The following is a 17,175-nucleotide window of genomic DNA, read 5'->3' on the forward strand; positions in this document are numbered from 1 at the left end:
ATTAGTGGTGTTTAGTCTGCGGCCTAAGACGGATGAGTGGGTCGATTAGTCTTAATATTTCACCATTGTGCAGTGCAAGGTACTCGAACATTCTATCAGGCGATGACTAAGCGGGATATATGGTCAGTGCAACTCTTCAGCGAAAGCCGCTTATGTAGTTGTGGCTGAATAGTTTTAAAGACACTCCATGTGAATTGGACGACCACTAGCAGGATCAATGCACTATCGGTGCTTAAAGCGGCAGGAATCGTGACTACTTTGAAAAAGCAGTCTGCTTAAAATGTACAAGAAGGCTCGCAGAATTCTATAGCCCAGTCAATAAATAGTTATAGCATACTGTAATTCGCTATTAGCTACCGCGGTCCGCTTCTGCGGCCCGTCATTGCGCGCGCGCTGATTGGTGACGACGCGGCAAGCCTGCGAGCAGCTGTCCGGACACATCGTGCCATCTGGCACCCTCAAGGCAATTTGCGCATGCCTGGTGGCGTCCACAGAAGATAATCACGATAGCGGAATCGCGGCTCGCACAATGCTGTAACTCTCAATTGCCTTCCCTCACAAGGTGCACGAGTCGCAACCCAGTGGAGAGGACACGGCGACTGTCAGCGCACGCTCCGATCCTGTCTCGGAAGCTGGGAACCACCAAGATCGACTCCGCGCACGACCGGCAGAATTCTCAGCTGATGAAACCAGAAGCCGACTTCAAGGTGGCTCCGTGGTCCTCTTGTCTGTGGAGCGGAACACTTCAGCAACAATGGTGACTCAGCGAGGGCTGCGCTGACAACGATTTCGGATTATAGACCTCGCTGGCGCATTCTAAGCGAAGTATATAACTGCTGTGGGGGAATTCTACAGATAATGTTGCTGGCCAGAACAATTTAGTGAATATAACATTACTGACTGGATCTCTTATCGTCAAATAAATATGCTAGAAATGAAGTAAGAGGTATAAGGTGTTTCAAGTAAGCATTGTAAAGCACGTTGGAAGGACTTTTCAAGTCCGATATTGCTCACTTATGAATAGCCTCAGTGGCCTTACTGCAAGTACGAATACGTCGAATAAGTGGAGTGCGCAAGTGCCACCTCAACATCCAGGAATTACGAAAACAGTGTCGTACGTGGTAAACCGTTTTTCAGGCAGAATAGCTGTAATAACCTGCATTTTCCTGCGTGGCGTAAGGCATAGTTACCCTTCTTAGTACGTGGTACATCGTTTTTTAGGCGGAGTAGCTATATTAACCAGCAATTTTCTGCGTGCAATAAGGCATAATTACCCTTCCTATATCTTTTTGTACAACTACTTCTGTAATGAGCTGGCAAGGAATGGGAAAAGAGGGGCTCGTTATGACGTATACAACCGCAATCTTTTTTCTTTCGTTGTCTGCACAACAGCTGACGCGGGCCTCGATTCTGGCTGTCTTTAAGAAGTAGGCAAGATAAGAGGGCTCTCGCACAGCTTCCGCCCTCACCGTTCGACCACGTTCTACGTGGCACTCGCGGTAATACAGGATGTACTACGTCCACCTCAATGGACGAAAATGGTGCTGCAGAACTCTCAAGGTTCGGTTATACTGCACAAATGAATCCGAAAGCGGAACATTGGGCAGCCGTTTCCGTAGCGGAGTTGGTCGGAGGTCGGGAGTTCGAATTCTACCAGCTGAATTTGGTATTTTTTCTCCTGGTTTTATTAATCTCCCATTGATGAAGGCCATAAATTAGACAGCCCCTGTGCCCCTCGGTTTCGGCTGCTGTGTTCCTGTTCTGTATCTCTAGAACATAAATGGGTAATAATGTTTTAATTTCACTTGTTTTGGTGAGTACACAACGTTGACGTCTGTAGGAGAACAAGACGGCTAGCGTTTTCCCCCAATACCGGCATCATGGCAACGCAGTCTTCCCTTGGTTGCAATGGAACGCCTTACACTGTTCAATCGTGAGATGTGTTCCAGTTCAATGTTGAGGAACAAAGGCTGCATCTTATCCTTGAGCTGCTTGTTTTCTGCAGCGAGTGAAATATTTCTCCCAAAAGTGAGTTCAAATGTTTCACTAGTTACCAAACCATTAACTAGTTTTTGCAGTTCACTGACGTGCACCTCACAGGCCGGCGTTTTTAACTAGACTATGCCGATAAAAGCGTCATATATATGCCCCGCGATCCGGCGTAGTCTGGCTTCTAAGTACCCATACTTCTATGTGATCAAAAATCTACAAGAGCAGCTATCCTTAAGAGGCTGCAAGATGTAATGCTACGGCGCCTCGTTTGAAACTGCTGGATAAAGTACACAGGGGTTCGAAAGGCGCATGTAGCATTCAATATGCGACTGACAACAGAGAGAAAACATGAACGGCCACCACGATTTCGACCACCTAGCTACCCAACGTGAAATGGCCGGAAGGCACATACATCAAGCCAAGGCGAAGGAACGTCTGTTGCGATGATGCTTTTTATTCAGGACAGGACACAAGCATAACGCCAGGCGAAACTGAAAACTAAAACACACGCCGCGAAGTATTCTCTTTTTTGAGAATGAAACTGCCTACAACAAGCAATTGAGATAATTGGCATGCTCGAGTGCAGTCAAGGAAGTTTTGTATTTCATCTGCAAGAGGAACGGCAGGATAGTTCCGTTTAAGATGACTGAAAGGATGGCGTTGACATTGTACGAAAAGCTAACATAGAAAAGACGAGATTGTTAATTTTTTGGCGCGATGTTACGCTTGAGCGCGTCTGTGATTTGGTGTTATTGTAAATTTTATGAGTGCCGGGTTGTCTGCTACCCATGCCAATACAGGGTAGCATCACCATCACGCTTCAAGGATAGTAGCGTTTTGTTCCTGACCTATTATTTCTTCCTTCTGGTTGCATGGGAAAAACAAAATGTTGCATAAAAGCATTTGGAGGGAACAGCAGTGCCGGTGGTCGACACTAAGGAAGAGCTCACTCGGCCACCGCAGATCTTAAACAAGCTCACTCCAAATGCAGCCGATCGGATGAATTGTGATATTTTGCAAGAGCAGGAACGCAAGCTACGGTGGATCGAGAAAACTCTCAAGCGGTTCTTTAGTGAGAAGTGAACGAAATGCTACGTTTAGAAAATCTGCTTCCTCCGTCGCAGGAATCAGAAGTTCAGAGCTGGTACAGAGTGAAATCTTAAACTCATTAGGGCCAATTGTTTTTTCAAACGAAAGTGGTAGGAATTCAATGTAGTTAAATCGAGCAGACATGCGAAAGCATGTCTTTAGCCTTGCTGACTCGTGGTATTGCTTTGCTGGGTCGTCGGCACGTCTGGCGTCGATATTAAATTCAGGTTAAGCTCTAATAAAGGCTAAGCTAATCTAGTCTGTTTGTGCCGCTGATGCAACTTGATGAAGACGACGATGTTCAATGCACAGCGCGAAAATGTGTTGCAGTTTAACACGAAGCGCCTCCTTAGTTGTTCTGAATTCTTGCGCAAAGCTAAACCATTACCTTGGCACCACTTTACCCCCTTCTTTGGCTGTCCTCACTGAACCCTCGCCTATGCCCCGTCGTGCCATATCGATAAGCCAACAGCAACAACACAAAGCTTGATCGGCTGCGGCAATTGCCTTGCGCTCTCGTGCTGTGGCGAGCGAAGCTAATCTGTTCACGCCGCCGCGAGTTCGGAACTCAGTCGCGGCAATACTTATTATGCGAAGCGTATTACTTGCACAACCGAGCTCTACCTTGCTGCGCCGCGCACGGCCGCGTAGCTACCACTTGACCTTCATCGGCGCACCACGTGATGTGACGTCACAACAGCTGTCAAAGCTGGGGCCTCGTGCGCTCGCATGCGAACGCGCAGCCTCCGCCGGTGGCCTAACTCCCGCTCCTACCGCTAGGAGATACTGACGTCACGCAAAAGGAAAGCGACGCACTCGTTGAGTCAGTTGAGCAGCGAGATGTCGGCCAGGGAGAGGGCGGCTCGCCAGACCGCAAAACTATGCTTCGCATCCTAGGCTTAACCTTAAGCTAAGCCAGGCCATTTTTTTATTTCTGCACCCTCAAGGTAACATAAACCACAAGATTCTTGATCTGGTTTGTCCTTGGGAAGAAGTGCTTTCGCACTAAGACGCTTTGTGGTAGTTTCCAGCATGCATAATAAAGTGGCAGAAAAACTGGCGTTGAGATTGAGCGGTTGGCCTGTTGTAGTCTTCCGCGACAGCGTAATACTTCCGCAATGTGGAAAATGTTTTAGATCATTTGGTTAATTGAAACAGACGTTTTTATTGAACAGTAAGCCATGGTGATGTTACTCTTTCTGCCATTGTAATGGTGGGAATGCATAGACGTCTAAGCCGATGTATCTATGCTTTGAAAAGCAACCCATCAGACTCTAGAGAATTTAGTGAATACTTAGCAGTCAAGATAAAAAAGTGGCCTGATAATTCTCAATTCACGCCCGCATAATCAACTTTATTATGTAACAAAAGCTTTTTATTTTTGTTTATTGAGCAGGTTTGAATAAAGCGAAGGCGAAGTGCGTAATGCTAAATGATCGCTCAAACAGTTGAACGCCGTAACATGAGTAAAATACCAGTGTGAGTTGTTAATAAGAAACCTAAAATATTGCACGAGCGATCAGCAATACGTGTTGGATCAGCGATACGCTGCTTTATCATCATCATCATCATCAGCCTGACTACACCCACTGCAGGACAAAGGTCTCTCCCATGTCTCTCTAATTAACCCTGTCCTTTGCCAGTTGCGGCCACTGTATCCCCGCAAACTTCTTAATCTCATCCGCGCACCTAACTTTCTACCGTCCCCTGCTACGTGGGCCTTCTCTTGGAATCCACTCCGTTACCCTTAAGGACCAGCGGTTATCTTGCCTTCGCATTACATGCCCTGCCCAAGCCCATTTCTTCCTCTTGATTTGAACTAGGATACCATTAACCCGCGTTTGTTCCCTCACCCACTCCGCCCTCTTCCGATCTCTTAACGTTACACCTATCATTTTTCTTTCCCTAGCTCGCTGCGTTGTCCTTAACTTAAACTGAACTCTCTTTGTTAGCCTCCACGTTTCTGCCCCATAGGTGAGTACCGGTAAGATACAGCTGTTGTATACTTTCCTCTGGAGGGATATTGGCTAACTGCCATTACGCTGCTTTATGCCAAATGCCATACCCGTTTTCAAGAAATCACTGGCCGGAGTTCTTTCCATAACGAAGAGGCAAGATGGGGCCAATTTATGGCAGGAAAATCAAAATCACCGAGCAGAAGGACATGGATGCTTGGATACTTTGAGGCAAAGTCTTTAAGGCATTATGAACTAAAGGTGGTAAAGAACGTCAGCATTTGGGAGCCGATAGGAAATGGCATTGAGGCGGTGCAGGTGGTTTGAAAAAAGGTTGAGAATTGTATACACTGTAACCAGGCGCAGGAGTAGTCGGCTTTTCATAACGTGGCAGTAAGAACATTGCCGTCATGCACTCATTTCGAAGAAAAAATGAGCACCGGGGCCTTAATTTATTGAAGCAGGAAGCACTAAATGGACTGGTAAATCAGTTAGATACAAAAACTGAGAGCATATGATTTCAGCAGTAATTCGGTGGACGGGGAGATGGTTCTAGGTGATGGTGGAGTCCTTTTCGGTTTCGTAGTGGCATTTGCACATATCAGGATGTCGGACAACAGTGCACTCCAAGGTCATAACTGCAGAAGAAAAAAAAATGCAATGTATATACTGTAATGCGCAAGAAGCAAACTCCTCAGCCACCGCGGCGTCTCGGTGGCTATGGTGTTCGGCATCAGGGAACATTGCTTCCAAGTCCTCTCCAGGTTACGGTTTCACATCTCGTTGATGGCGATACACAGAAAGGTGTGTTCTATGATGTCGATGGTGCTATAAACTCTTGGGAGGCCTAAATTCATGCCCTATACTAGTACAAGATTGAGAAAGAGCTCTTTAATGAAAAACAGAGACTTTACTCCGCGTTAATATTCGCTGCCATGCTACTCTGTGTAGGGGAGGCAATAGGGGAGTAAAGGAGAAAGGAGGGCGCTAGAAAAGAGTGCGGTCATCCATGAGGGTTGTAATGCAATAGTTCACTGCATGATGGCTTCTTTGGATGATACCGAAGTCAAGTTTTGTGCATGGACAGCGGGGTGATCAGGGGTTCGGGCAACATAGAGTCTGCCGCTGGCTTGCAAGCCGATAGGGCTCCTTTGCAGGTACAGTGGCCAACCTCTAGTACAGCGAAAATGCCTTCTTCAGTGGTTCCAACAAAGGTGTTTGGTCATTGTGCTAAAAGCAATCACCAGAGGCTTACAAACAACAAATGGGTCATTACATGCCAAGCGCAACATTCTTTAAGCTCCAACCTCTTCGATTTAGCTCAATAAATTGGTGGTTTTCTATTGAACCGGAAAAACAATTTTCCTTAATATCGAGCGCGGAAATAAATTTTCCTGTCATCTGACAGCCCTTTTAATTTTCCTGGCTAGTGCAAAACTAGGTGAAAGTAAAAAATTCGTAATAAAATATTTACTTCCTTTTTTATCTCCAATTTTTAATGAATAAAATGTTGATTTCCTTTTCGCCCTGAATTTTTTTTAATATAGAATGCACATGAGTTGTATTTTTGATCATGTGTAAAGACATTGCCTGCACAAGGGTTTTATGTTTCTAATTTTTTTAGCTTTTAACGCTTCATTTTAGAACTTTCTTTAAAAAGACCCTGCGACATTCGTGTGCAATATAAAACTTGGTAACTGGCTCACTGTAACATATACTACCTGGGAAAAATGTTTGCACTGAAACTAAACTGAATAACGTCCACAGAAAATATGCAAAGTTGAAAAAAAAGTACATTCTGCTGTGTATTAAGACGCAAATATTATGCTCAGGTGCTCACTACAAGTTTGCAAAAAACTACTCATCTAATAGCTCGTTGTGTCGAAAATATGCCGGTAAATTTGATCCAGGCATTTTTTGTTTTAGAAAGGAAAACGTTTTGAAGTTGAGCGCCGCAGCGCTCGTTATGGTTGCCCGCTAATATCACTTCGCTGTAGGATACAACCTCGGGTGTATTGCAGACTCCTCTCTTTGCATGCACTCACATGCTTAGGCGTTGTTGGACAACCGCTTTGAGCGAAGCCGGCACCACGCTTCTCAAGTCGTATGTTTACAAAAGCCGTGCTCTGCGAAGTAAGACGGAATCAAGTTACTCGAGGCGGCATCCACAAAAGCGAATAGGGTTGAAATTATTGCGGAGACCTCCACTACGGCACTTGTTCTTTCCTTATTTTACTCCCTCACTTATCCCGTCCCTTGCGGCGCGGTTCGTGTGTTCAGCGAGATATGTGAGACAATTAACGCGTCACTTCCTTTCCTCACAAGAAATTTCTTGCCTGGGCTAGACCGGAGTCCCGCCTCTGCGTCCCACATATGCGTCTTCTACGTATGTAGTCTTCTTCGTATGAGGTCGCTGCCTTCTATGTATGCGCCAAGGGCGTAGCCAGGGGGGGTATCAGACCCCCCACCCGAAATTTCTGAGCACCGCATTCATTCTTCCCTCTTCCTTTCAGATTTTTTTAACGTGTGCTATTCAGATCGCATCTATATACTAAAACTTAATAAGGATAACAAAAAGAATGTCGGTTTGTTGACAAAATAGTTTCTCTTCTAATAGAAAGCAGAGCTAGTGTACAAAACATTCACTCTTCACCATCGCAAGACGTATTATACACTTGTTTTGATCGTAGGCACAGTTCAGCCAATAAAAATTACCAGGTCCCATTATCCTACTTTTCAAAAAGTGAATTTTTTTAAAGCGCCTGTGCACCCGAGTGCAGCTTGAGATGCATGGGGAAGAAGTTTTGACAAATGCTATTCGTTCGCAGTTTCTGACTTTATTGTAGAGCAGAAGCATGTGTGTTGTAAATTGCGAAAACTTTTGCAAATTGCCGTGATTTTTCGTACGACCGTTGCTTGGTGAAAAAATCGACACCCTTTAAAGGTGCTGTGAAGAGGAATATGAAGTCATATTTTTAACGCTGGAACTAGATCTGCACGTTCTGAGCGGCCGATTTCCCTAATTTAAACCGGATGAACGTCGGGCTCCTGCTTTTTTTTTCGAATTCCCCGCAAACGTTAGGAGGAGTCAACGAACCTTCCATCCAGTCCCATGGTGGCTTGCCGCTCTGCCATCGGCGGAGTGATACCTAGTGTTCAGCGAAAGCAAAGAGTCCACGCGTATTTTTATTTCCGTGGGCCTAATTTTCAGCTATGTAGTATCTGACTAGACCTATTTATTCACAGAAACCTAAAATAAAGAAAATAAAAGCGAAAGTGAAGTCGCCGCGCGACTGTCCGAAAGGCACTCTATGCGATGGGCGACTCCTCCCACCGTATGCGCGGAATTAAAAAAAAAAAAAGGCGCCAGCGGGACGTTAATCCGATTGAATTAGGGAAATCGGCCGCACAAGGCAATATATCGAAGTTTCGAAGAATGCTGAGAACGTGTAGATCGAGTTCCTGTGGCAAAAGACGAGTTCAGATGCCTCTTCAGTGCACCTTTAAGATTCAGATCCTCAGAGTCCAGTGAACGAAACAACTAACCCTTCAAATTTATTACAGCACAAAAATGACTAAGATATTCTTTTGGTGCGGGCTCTCTTTTTTTTTTTAAGCGTCCCCGTGAACCACCCGCCGAAACATATTCCGGACTACGCCACTGGTGTCCGGTCACTGTCTCATTCCGGTGCTGGATGCGTGCCTGTAGAAGCAGCTGCGCTCTTCCTTTCCTGACGATGCTTCTGAATGTCTCGAGAAACTCTCGCCTGTATTTTTGCCACGTCACCAGAAAAGCTTCTTGGATCTCAAACAAAATTTTGGCTGGACCTTCCATGGTGACGAAATCGTTGCTCACTTTTGTCCGGTCATCCCATAGGATGAATACGGAGACAGGCTGAAACTGGCCCAGCCACTATTAAAGATCCTCGCCTGGAGAGTCGTTGAACGTAAGGGGCTGTCGGGGTTGGTGCAGAATAATGGGAGCTGGTGTCATATCAATGGTTGAGAGACGCACGTATTTATTATCCCCTTCATTAGAACAACACAACTTAATGCCCTGAATCCATCCGCAATTGTTTGAGCAAAATGTCTCAATGCATATTTGCAATAAGGATAGTTGGCATTACAGAACTCGGGAGCGGCGAAATGCGTGGAGTCCGTTACAGAGCTTAGTGGAAAATAGGAAAATCACAAGGACACGGAGGAGGGACTACGGTCTCCCCAGGTGATCATATTCGCTTTTGTGGATGTCCCCTCGAGTCACTTGATTCCGTCCTCCCACATCGCAGAGCACGGCTTTTGTTGACTCGCCACGCGAGAAGTGCGATGCCGGCTTCGCTCACAGCGGATGTGCAACAATGCCCGAGCACGAGAGTGCAGGGAAAGAGAGCACTCTTTCACAGCGCCGAGGTTGTGTTCTGCAGTGAAGTGACAGTACGGGGCAACTATGAGCAGTGTCGAGTCGCTAAATTTCAAAATTTTTTGAAGCGAAAGCTTTACCACGGCACGTCGGGCTTTCTTTGCGGCACCTGCGGTTTTCACCTTCAAGCAATTTAGAGGTCAAACCGCAGTAGAGCAATAGTGTGTTGCTATGGTGCTACACCAAGGTGGCCATAAGGTCATAGGTCAAGTCAAGGTCAAACAAAAGATTGCTCATGGCTTATCTTTAGTTAAACGTGGTGTGTGAGCGAAAGCTTCATTCCCCTGGCTACGCTAACAGTGCTGCTGGTGGTTGAAGCAATGACGAGGCTCATAGTTTGGCTTAGGTGAATGGAGCTTTCGCTCACACAATAGGTTTCAGTAAACATAAGTGATAAGCAATTTTTTCTCAAGTAAATAGAAAAACACAATAAATAAAGGCTGTGAAATATTTCAATAGAATGCGCTTTTCGAGAATCGGTATTTTGAACTTTTTTAGTGAGCAATTCAGTATAATATTTCCGTCTGAATACGCAGCACAATGCACTTTTTTTGCATCTTGGGCATTTTTTGGGGGGAACGTTATACAGTTTAATTTCAGAGTAAACATTTTGCCATATTGTGCGTGCTAAGGTGAGTCAGTGAAAAGTTTGATATTGCTCACGAATGTCGTGTGGGTGCCTAAAAAAACAGAAATGGAGCGTTTAGAGCTAAAAAAAAACTAACTACAAAAATCAAACACCTTTTGCTGCCAATGTCTTTACGCATGACAAAAATACAACTCATATTTCGAGGGCAAAATGGAAATAAGCTTTGTATTGTAATTTTTTTTTTACGGAGACTTAGTTTTGCACTTCTCTGGAGAATGCAAGGGCTGTCACATAACGAGAGATTTTTTTCGCGCTAGATATAAAGGACATTGCTTTTGACAGTTCAGTACAAAGCCACAAGTTTTTTTAAAGAAATCTAAAAGAGTAGGGCGCATTCATTGTTGCCTTTGGCATGGAATCACCCAATGCCACAATGTTCGCCATTCTACATAACCGTGACCGAACACTGTTGCAGGATGCAGTCAGGTAAACACGGGGGAAAAAGATCGACAAAATAGGGTATGAAACGCCCGGATCAAGTAAACGTTTACTCGATGCGTGTGTTCATTGTTTTTGGATTGAGCCATATTTGGTAAGCATTCCTCCATCCTCTCTACGCTTATCGCCCCCAGATGACACTGCCATAGGGTAGGGGATCGTCATGACATTCCCAGAAACGGCTTTTTACTAGCAGTCTTTACTGCCGTAAACTCTCTTCTGTGTACCTGTGATAGTAAATAACATTTACATTTGCTCCACCAGAACGAATGAAGGTAGGCAGTCAAACGGGCGTGTCTTGTCAGTATATTTTATTTAGCGTAAATCGAATAATATAAGAAAGCACACCAATGCTATTTCGTGGCTTAGAGTTTAAAAATATCTTAAAATGTCTTTTTTCTTACGGAAAATTTGTCCCTATGTACCATTGTCCCGAAAAACTTAAAAAAAATAAAGGCTCATTCGTGTCATGGCACCTGTGATTGGTGAATCATAGAAGCGAAATATGTTACCTTTTAGATTGCAGGTCACTACCCTCTGCGTCGTCGTAATGATGGTTTTCGCCTTGTTGACGTGAAGACACGGTGGGTTTTTCTAACGATATTATCTGTGGAAAGATATAAGCGGGCGATATTTTGGAAACCTCAAATTAAAAAAAAAAGCTCAAGGTAGGCAGTGCGAGCGCAAGGCAGTATACATGCATTTTATACACATGATATCGAGTAATAGGCTGTCGTAGAATACAGAAATCCCGCAGTCAAATACGGCACTTTCGTCAGTTTCGCGTTAAGTGGTATTGATATTATGGTTGTGCAATTAGAGCGGAAGAAAGATTGCTTTTATGGTTTTACGGCATATTACGTCCAAAAGCAACTGAGGCTATGAGGGACGTCGTACTGGAGGGCTTCGGATAATTTCGACCACGTGGGTTTCTGAAAAGTACACTGCCATGGCACGGTGCAACAGCCTCGGGGATTTCCCCTGAATGAAAATGGGACCTCCGCGACCGGAATCGGTCCCGCGTCTTTCACATCAGGAGCTTAGCATCAGAACCACTGAGAAATCGCGGCGCCTGATAGAGGAAAGAAACATTTGATACCTTCTCGGATCGTGCTGCTAACAGCCTAGAAGCAGGACAAGGTTTAACCTCTGTGACATAAAGCACAGCCTGCCGGAGTGGAAATCCATTATCCACTCTTAGAAACAAACTGTAGAACATATAGAACCGGCCTCGCAGCCGCTCTAGTAATATTTATCACTCATGATCTACTTCGCTATAAACCGCAAGTATTCATCAAATAAAAAGGTCCTAAATCATCAAGATTGCAACAGAGCTTATGTATTTTTAGTTACAGTTGAATTAGAGTCATGCATACCTAGCTAGTTCGTTAACTATTCCTCTTGAACTAGCAAGTTGGTTCCCGGTATTGATTCGCTTTTTGCCTAATAGAAGAGAAGCTTTCAGCTTCTGCTTTCAACATCTGTGCACCAGATCCAGCTACATTTCTACTTTACAGTAGAAATGTACCTGGATGTAGTGCTCAGAGGTTTCTTTACAAAGAAATTAAGTGTACACATTTTATGAGACGAACAGAGGCGAGAGAACTCGCGGCGTAATGAAAGGTCTGATAGGTCGAGTGCGTTTGTCGTAGATGTCGAAAATGGGGTAACACCTGAGGAACACATATGTAGGCGATGAACCTTTTCAGAAGCTCAACAAGAAATGAGGTTTGCAATAGTTAAATTATGCTGAAGAAGAACAGCCTGCTGTCAATAAATTGGTAAATTGGTTTTTGAGGAAAGGAAATGTCGCAGTATCTGTCTCACATATCTCGGAAGACACCTGAACCGCGCTGTTAGGGAAAAGAGGAAGGTGAGAGTAAAAGAAGAAAGAGAGAAAGAGGTGCCGTAGTGGAGGTCTCCGGAATAATTTCGACCACCTGGGGATCTTTAACGTGCACTGACATCGCACAGAACACGGGCGCCTCCTGCGTTTCGCCTCCAGCGAAACGCGGCCGCCGCGGTCCGGTTCAAACCCGTGTACTCCGGCTCGGTAGACAAGCGCCTTAACACTGAGCCACCGCGGCGGGTTCCTGGTGTCATCTCTAATGCCTTCATGGGAAGGCAATGGTTGGCAAGAGGACAATATAGGACAGAGAATCACAAGAGGTGATTTTTAGAAGCAAAACACGCTCCATAAGGAGGCCGGATGTGCCGGAGAAAAAGTCTCAATATACGTCCATGCCTTAGTGAGTGCCCGACGAGGAAACAGGAAAGGAACAAACCTAGACAAGTGCCGAGATTAGAAACCTTGGTAAAATAAAATGGGGAGGGGAGGGTGGAGGGACTCTTAAGCTCCGCCTTACGAGTATGACGCGGTAACGCCACAGTGGGCCATTTATAATGACGTCACAAGGTAACGTTACCTTGGGGACAGGTAGGAAATCTCCTTTTTCGCTCATAACGCCACCGACGGCGCCGAATTATCTGCAGAACGGAAGCCTTAAAGCTCTCACGTTAAAAACATTATGGCGCGTTCACACTTCGGCGTTTCGGCGGCGACGGCCAGTGAAATCCGCCACCGCCAAAATGCTGCCTCGTTCACACTTGCCTGCCACAACGTCTCCGCTCGTCGTCTATGGGTCTTCTGCTCACGGCGTACAGAGAGATGGAAAGAGGTTAATCGATGCTGTATCTATGCTATAACCGTGTGCACGCTTACGTACACTAAATGCAGCTATTTTGCCGGACGTTAAGCTATTTCTAACATTCTCACTTTTAAAACAGAAGCGCGACGAAGTTTAGCCTAGTGGTGCCACCCGGTAGTTAGGACGGGAACCTTTGTTGTCCGCAAACCGACGCCCCTTTTAAGCCTAAAGGTGGCAGAATCGTCACTGCACAAAAAAAAACATAGCAAATTTTTAACCATACGTTTTCTTATGTGCGAGATGAGACGAAGAGAAAAACCAGTGGCCCATTTATGGCCAGTGAACGCGCCGAAGAAGGCAGTAACAAGGACGAATCCAGTCCGAAGCGAGGCATGATCCATCGAAGGGCGTCGCCATGTTTGCCGCCACGGTACTGCAACTTCGTACTTGCCGTCCTGTTGGCCGATGAGAATCGGCGGAATTTTTTCCGGCGGCAGAATTCGGTCCTGTACTGATAGGGCTTTCCGCTGGGTATTCCGGCGGTATCTCTGCCGCGGCAGCGGATTCCGCTCCCTCTCGCCGCCGAATTGCCAAGTGTGAAGACGCCTTTAGCTGTAGGCAAAGTATATGTGTCTATGTTCTCTTTTGCATTGTCTATACGCGCCATCATATATTTCATCATCTGCTCAGGTCGATGAGGAGATAAAAAGCGAAAAAAAAACTAAACCACAGTGGTTGCTGTGCGAAAATGTTGGTGTCTTCACCTCAGACGTTCCAGCGAAACACATCAGGACTATAATCCCAGCTACGTCAATGGAAAAACAAACTCAGGGCTGACGACATTTTCATTTGACACACAAAAATGTGGTGAGTGCAATAGCTGTAATAACACGAGAGATAATCCAGCAATAATGAAGAATTTTTATTTCCGGCCAAGTTCACCTATCATTCAATCAAACACTACGAGAGCGGGTACACAGAGATGCTAAAGCTTGTGGGTCATTTTGTTCTGCCTAATTTCTTATATTCACATCTCCGAGAAACTTCCGAAGGAAATCAATTAGTAAGGATTTGGTGCATACCTTGAAAACAGTACTTCTTCTCCACACAAGTGCCGTTCCAATGTTCATATTTCCCCAATGGGCACCCGCATTGTATACTTAGCCAGGCGCAAGTCCTCGGCCACATGCCTGGGCACAGTCTACCGTTGGGAGTCCCCTCACGGGGGCAGAAAGACCCCTGCTTATCGTGGGGGCATGCTGGAGTAAAGAAAAGGCGAACATAAAGTCACGCTGTGATATGCAGTAAAACTTGGGCGGCAGTTCACAGGGCCACACTGTCTCATTTCTGGCTTTCGGTTCAAGGCGCCTACAACAGATTATATAACCGATGTGCAATTGTTTTGGTTTTTGGAATGCAGGTTACTGCATCCGTCTGGAAGGTTAGTTTATTCGAAAAAGTTAAGGGATCGCAGTCTCGGCGTAAACGCTGCATCGTTAATATGTGACGGCGGGCGTCTGCTGAAACCGAACTTAACGCATAGCGCAAAAAAAAAGGAAGCGAAATTGTGAAGTGTGCCAAATTCAACGTAACGCAGAAGTTTCTTTTCACACTGCCGCTTTAAATGGATCTTTGTTTTTGGTTCAGTAGAAGCATTGCTTCCGCGAGAAAGCAGAAATAGCTACGACCTGGCTGCCGAATAAATGTACTGCTAAGCGAACACATGAGTGCAGAGCTTCAGCTGTATTAGCTATTTATGGCGGAACTGGCGGTTAGCGCGTAGATGCTGCCTTCAGTGACGACGCCTTCGCGTAAATATCGGACAATCTGAATTCTCAAAAAGTAATGCGAGCAAAAAAAACCGCCTGTTTATCAGCAGCTTCAAATCCTAAGTTTTGGAAGAGGCACCACACAGCATTTTAAGTGAGCAAACCCTCTTAATATCTTACTGATGTGCAAACAAAATATTAAGAAAAAAAGTTTTTATTGCCCTGAAGTGAAAATTAGAAAATGGAATAATGGTAAGGGATAGTTAGGGAAAGCGCAGGGACGAGACACAAGGAACATTCGAAGGCACACACGGACGCTCACAGAACCCCGTTTGTGTGCTCTTCTGAATAATGGTTGCCTTTTTTTTTTGCAAAACTTTCGAACACCCTAGAGCGCATGAGAGCTTGTGAAGCTAGCTTGAAGCCTCAGTTCTTGCGAGCCCCCAGTGTGAGTAAAGCCGTATCAAGGCGCACAGCTGCAAAAAAAAAAAAATTCTGCGCCCAGCTTCTTGGCGACGAAATTCTTCAAGACAATAACAGCTGTGTAGCCGCCGCGGTGGCTCAGTGGTTATGGTCCTCGGCTGCTGACCCAAAAGACGCGGGTTCGATCCCGGCTGCGGCGGTTGAATTTCTTTGGAGGAGAAATTCTAAAGGCGCGTGTGCTGTGCGATGTCAGTGCACGTTAAAGAACCCCAGGTGGTCGAAATTTCCGGAGCCCTCCACTACGGCGTCTCACATAGCCTTAGTCGCTTTGGGACGTTAAACCCCTTAAAACCAAACCAATAACAGCTGTGTGTGCTTTAATATAGAAGACTCCCACTCTCGAGTTTGTCTAAACAAGCTAACTCCTCTCCCTCACAACTGGCAGGTTGGGACAATGGAGTCGAAAAGCTCCTAATTGCTATGGGATTTTTCAGGACATTTGCTACTTCTATGTCAGTGCGAACGCACTCGCAGGTACTGCGTTAGTCAATGCACTTCAAAAGTTTTTTGATAATACACAGTTGTCAAAGGCATAATTCATTAATAGATATTTATAATGAGTTACTGAAAAATTCTACTTGTCTACATCTTTAAAGCTTGGAATAAATACCGTATACAGGGAGCCGTTGAGAGCATTGATGATGATAGCTGACTTCTGAGGTGCTTCGTTCAACGGCGTACTTGGCTGCGAACGCCGTTTTATAAGAAGCTCTGTGATATAAATCAATATTAAAATCTTTATTCTTTTTCAACTTTAGCTCATTTTATGGCCGTGACCATGTCAGAATCACAGGTGCTAAGTCAAGCGATGTTGGACTAGCCCAAAAGCAATGACACTCATGCAACGTACTGCAAGGATGTCGCGAAATCTCCGGAGGCGGGACAGGTGAATAACTTTGGATCCTAATGTCGCTAAATGTGTCTCGTGAAGGAGTTTCTGTTTTTGTTCAGCGTTCAGTTCAGTTTACCATCACCTCCGACGTGAACAATTCAGTCCGAACAGCAGTCGTTTTTGCTATTCGTTCAACACAAATCTGAGTACTTTAAAGCTGCAGCTGTATTGATGCCACAGATTATAGTTTTTTTTTTGTTCAGAAAGATACTAGGATTCCTTGTTTATGCCAGGTACATGAAGAATTAACTTCAAGTGAAGCTTATCGATTGTGAAATCTATTTCAGGACGCTATTCTTTCATGGGCAGGTTGTAAATCAATATGTGGAAACTATGCATCCAGCACCTAATTGCTGCGTTACCTAGTAAATATAATACTGAAAATTTTGGTCGTTGGCCAGGAATCTTGCAAAATATCAAGCGCCCGCGAAAGAATGCGGACAGAAGCACGGAGACAGAACGCTAATTATAAAACTTCTGAATTCATTGCAGTGTAACTAACAGGTGCTGCAGGGTGCTGCATATTGATGGATGCGAGATACAAAAACTAGCGTTTACTTCGCATTGGGTTCGCTTTAAAGGATCCCGTATAGTGAAAATCATCCTCGGCCTTTCCACCACACGCGTTGCACAGCATACATTGCATTCTTCCACATTGAAAACTCAAGTATGTTCTCATTATATTAAGAATTCGAGAATGATAGGATGCAGTCTGCCTGTATCCCTCCACTGGCGTCCGCAGCTTTAAAGCGTTTTTTTTTTCACAACTTCTTGTCACAGCACAGAAAATATAACTCTTCAGTGTCGACTAAACACAGTGGTACAGTAGCACGCGCCTAC

General features: G+C 45.1%; 1 protein-coding gene and 1 long non-coding RNA gene across 2 annotated transcripts in view; one reads left to right on the forward strand and one right to left on the reverse strand.

Annotated features, from left to right (window-relative positions):
- The window catches only part of LOC149361941 (uncharacterized), a 28,845-nt gene extending 28,064 nt beyond the window's left edge, over nt 1–781 (forward strand). The window contains exon 4 of the mRNA XM_089569624.1: nt 563–781. Within this exon, the coding sequence (XP_089425750.1) occupies nt 563–781 (219 nt within the window). The remainder of the gene's footprint in view (nt 1–562) is intronic.
- Nucleotides 782–14,298: 13,517 nt separating this feature from the next.
- Nucleotides 14,299–17,175, reverse strand: part of LOC149361943 (uncharacterized) — a 28,828-nt gene continuing 25,951 nt past the window's right edge. The window contains exon 3 of the long non-coding RNA XR_016288467.1: nt 14,299–14,450. This is a non-coding gene — a long non-coding RNA (uncharacterized LOC149361943). The remainder of the gene's footprint in view (nt 14,451–17,175) is intronic.

This window comes from Amblyomma mixtum, chromosome 2 (genome assembly GCF_055824585.1).
Source record: "Amblyomma mixtum isolate Tamu chromosome 2, ASM5582458v1, whole genome shotgun sequence".
NCBI classification, from domain to species: Eukaryota; Metazoa; Arthropoda; class Arachnida; order Ixodida; family Ixodidae; genus Amblyomma; species Amblyomma mixtum.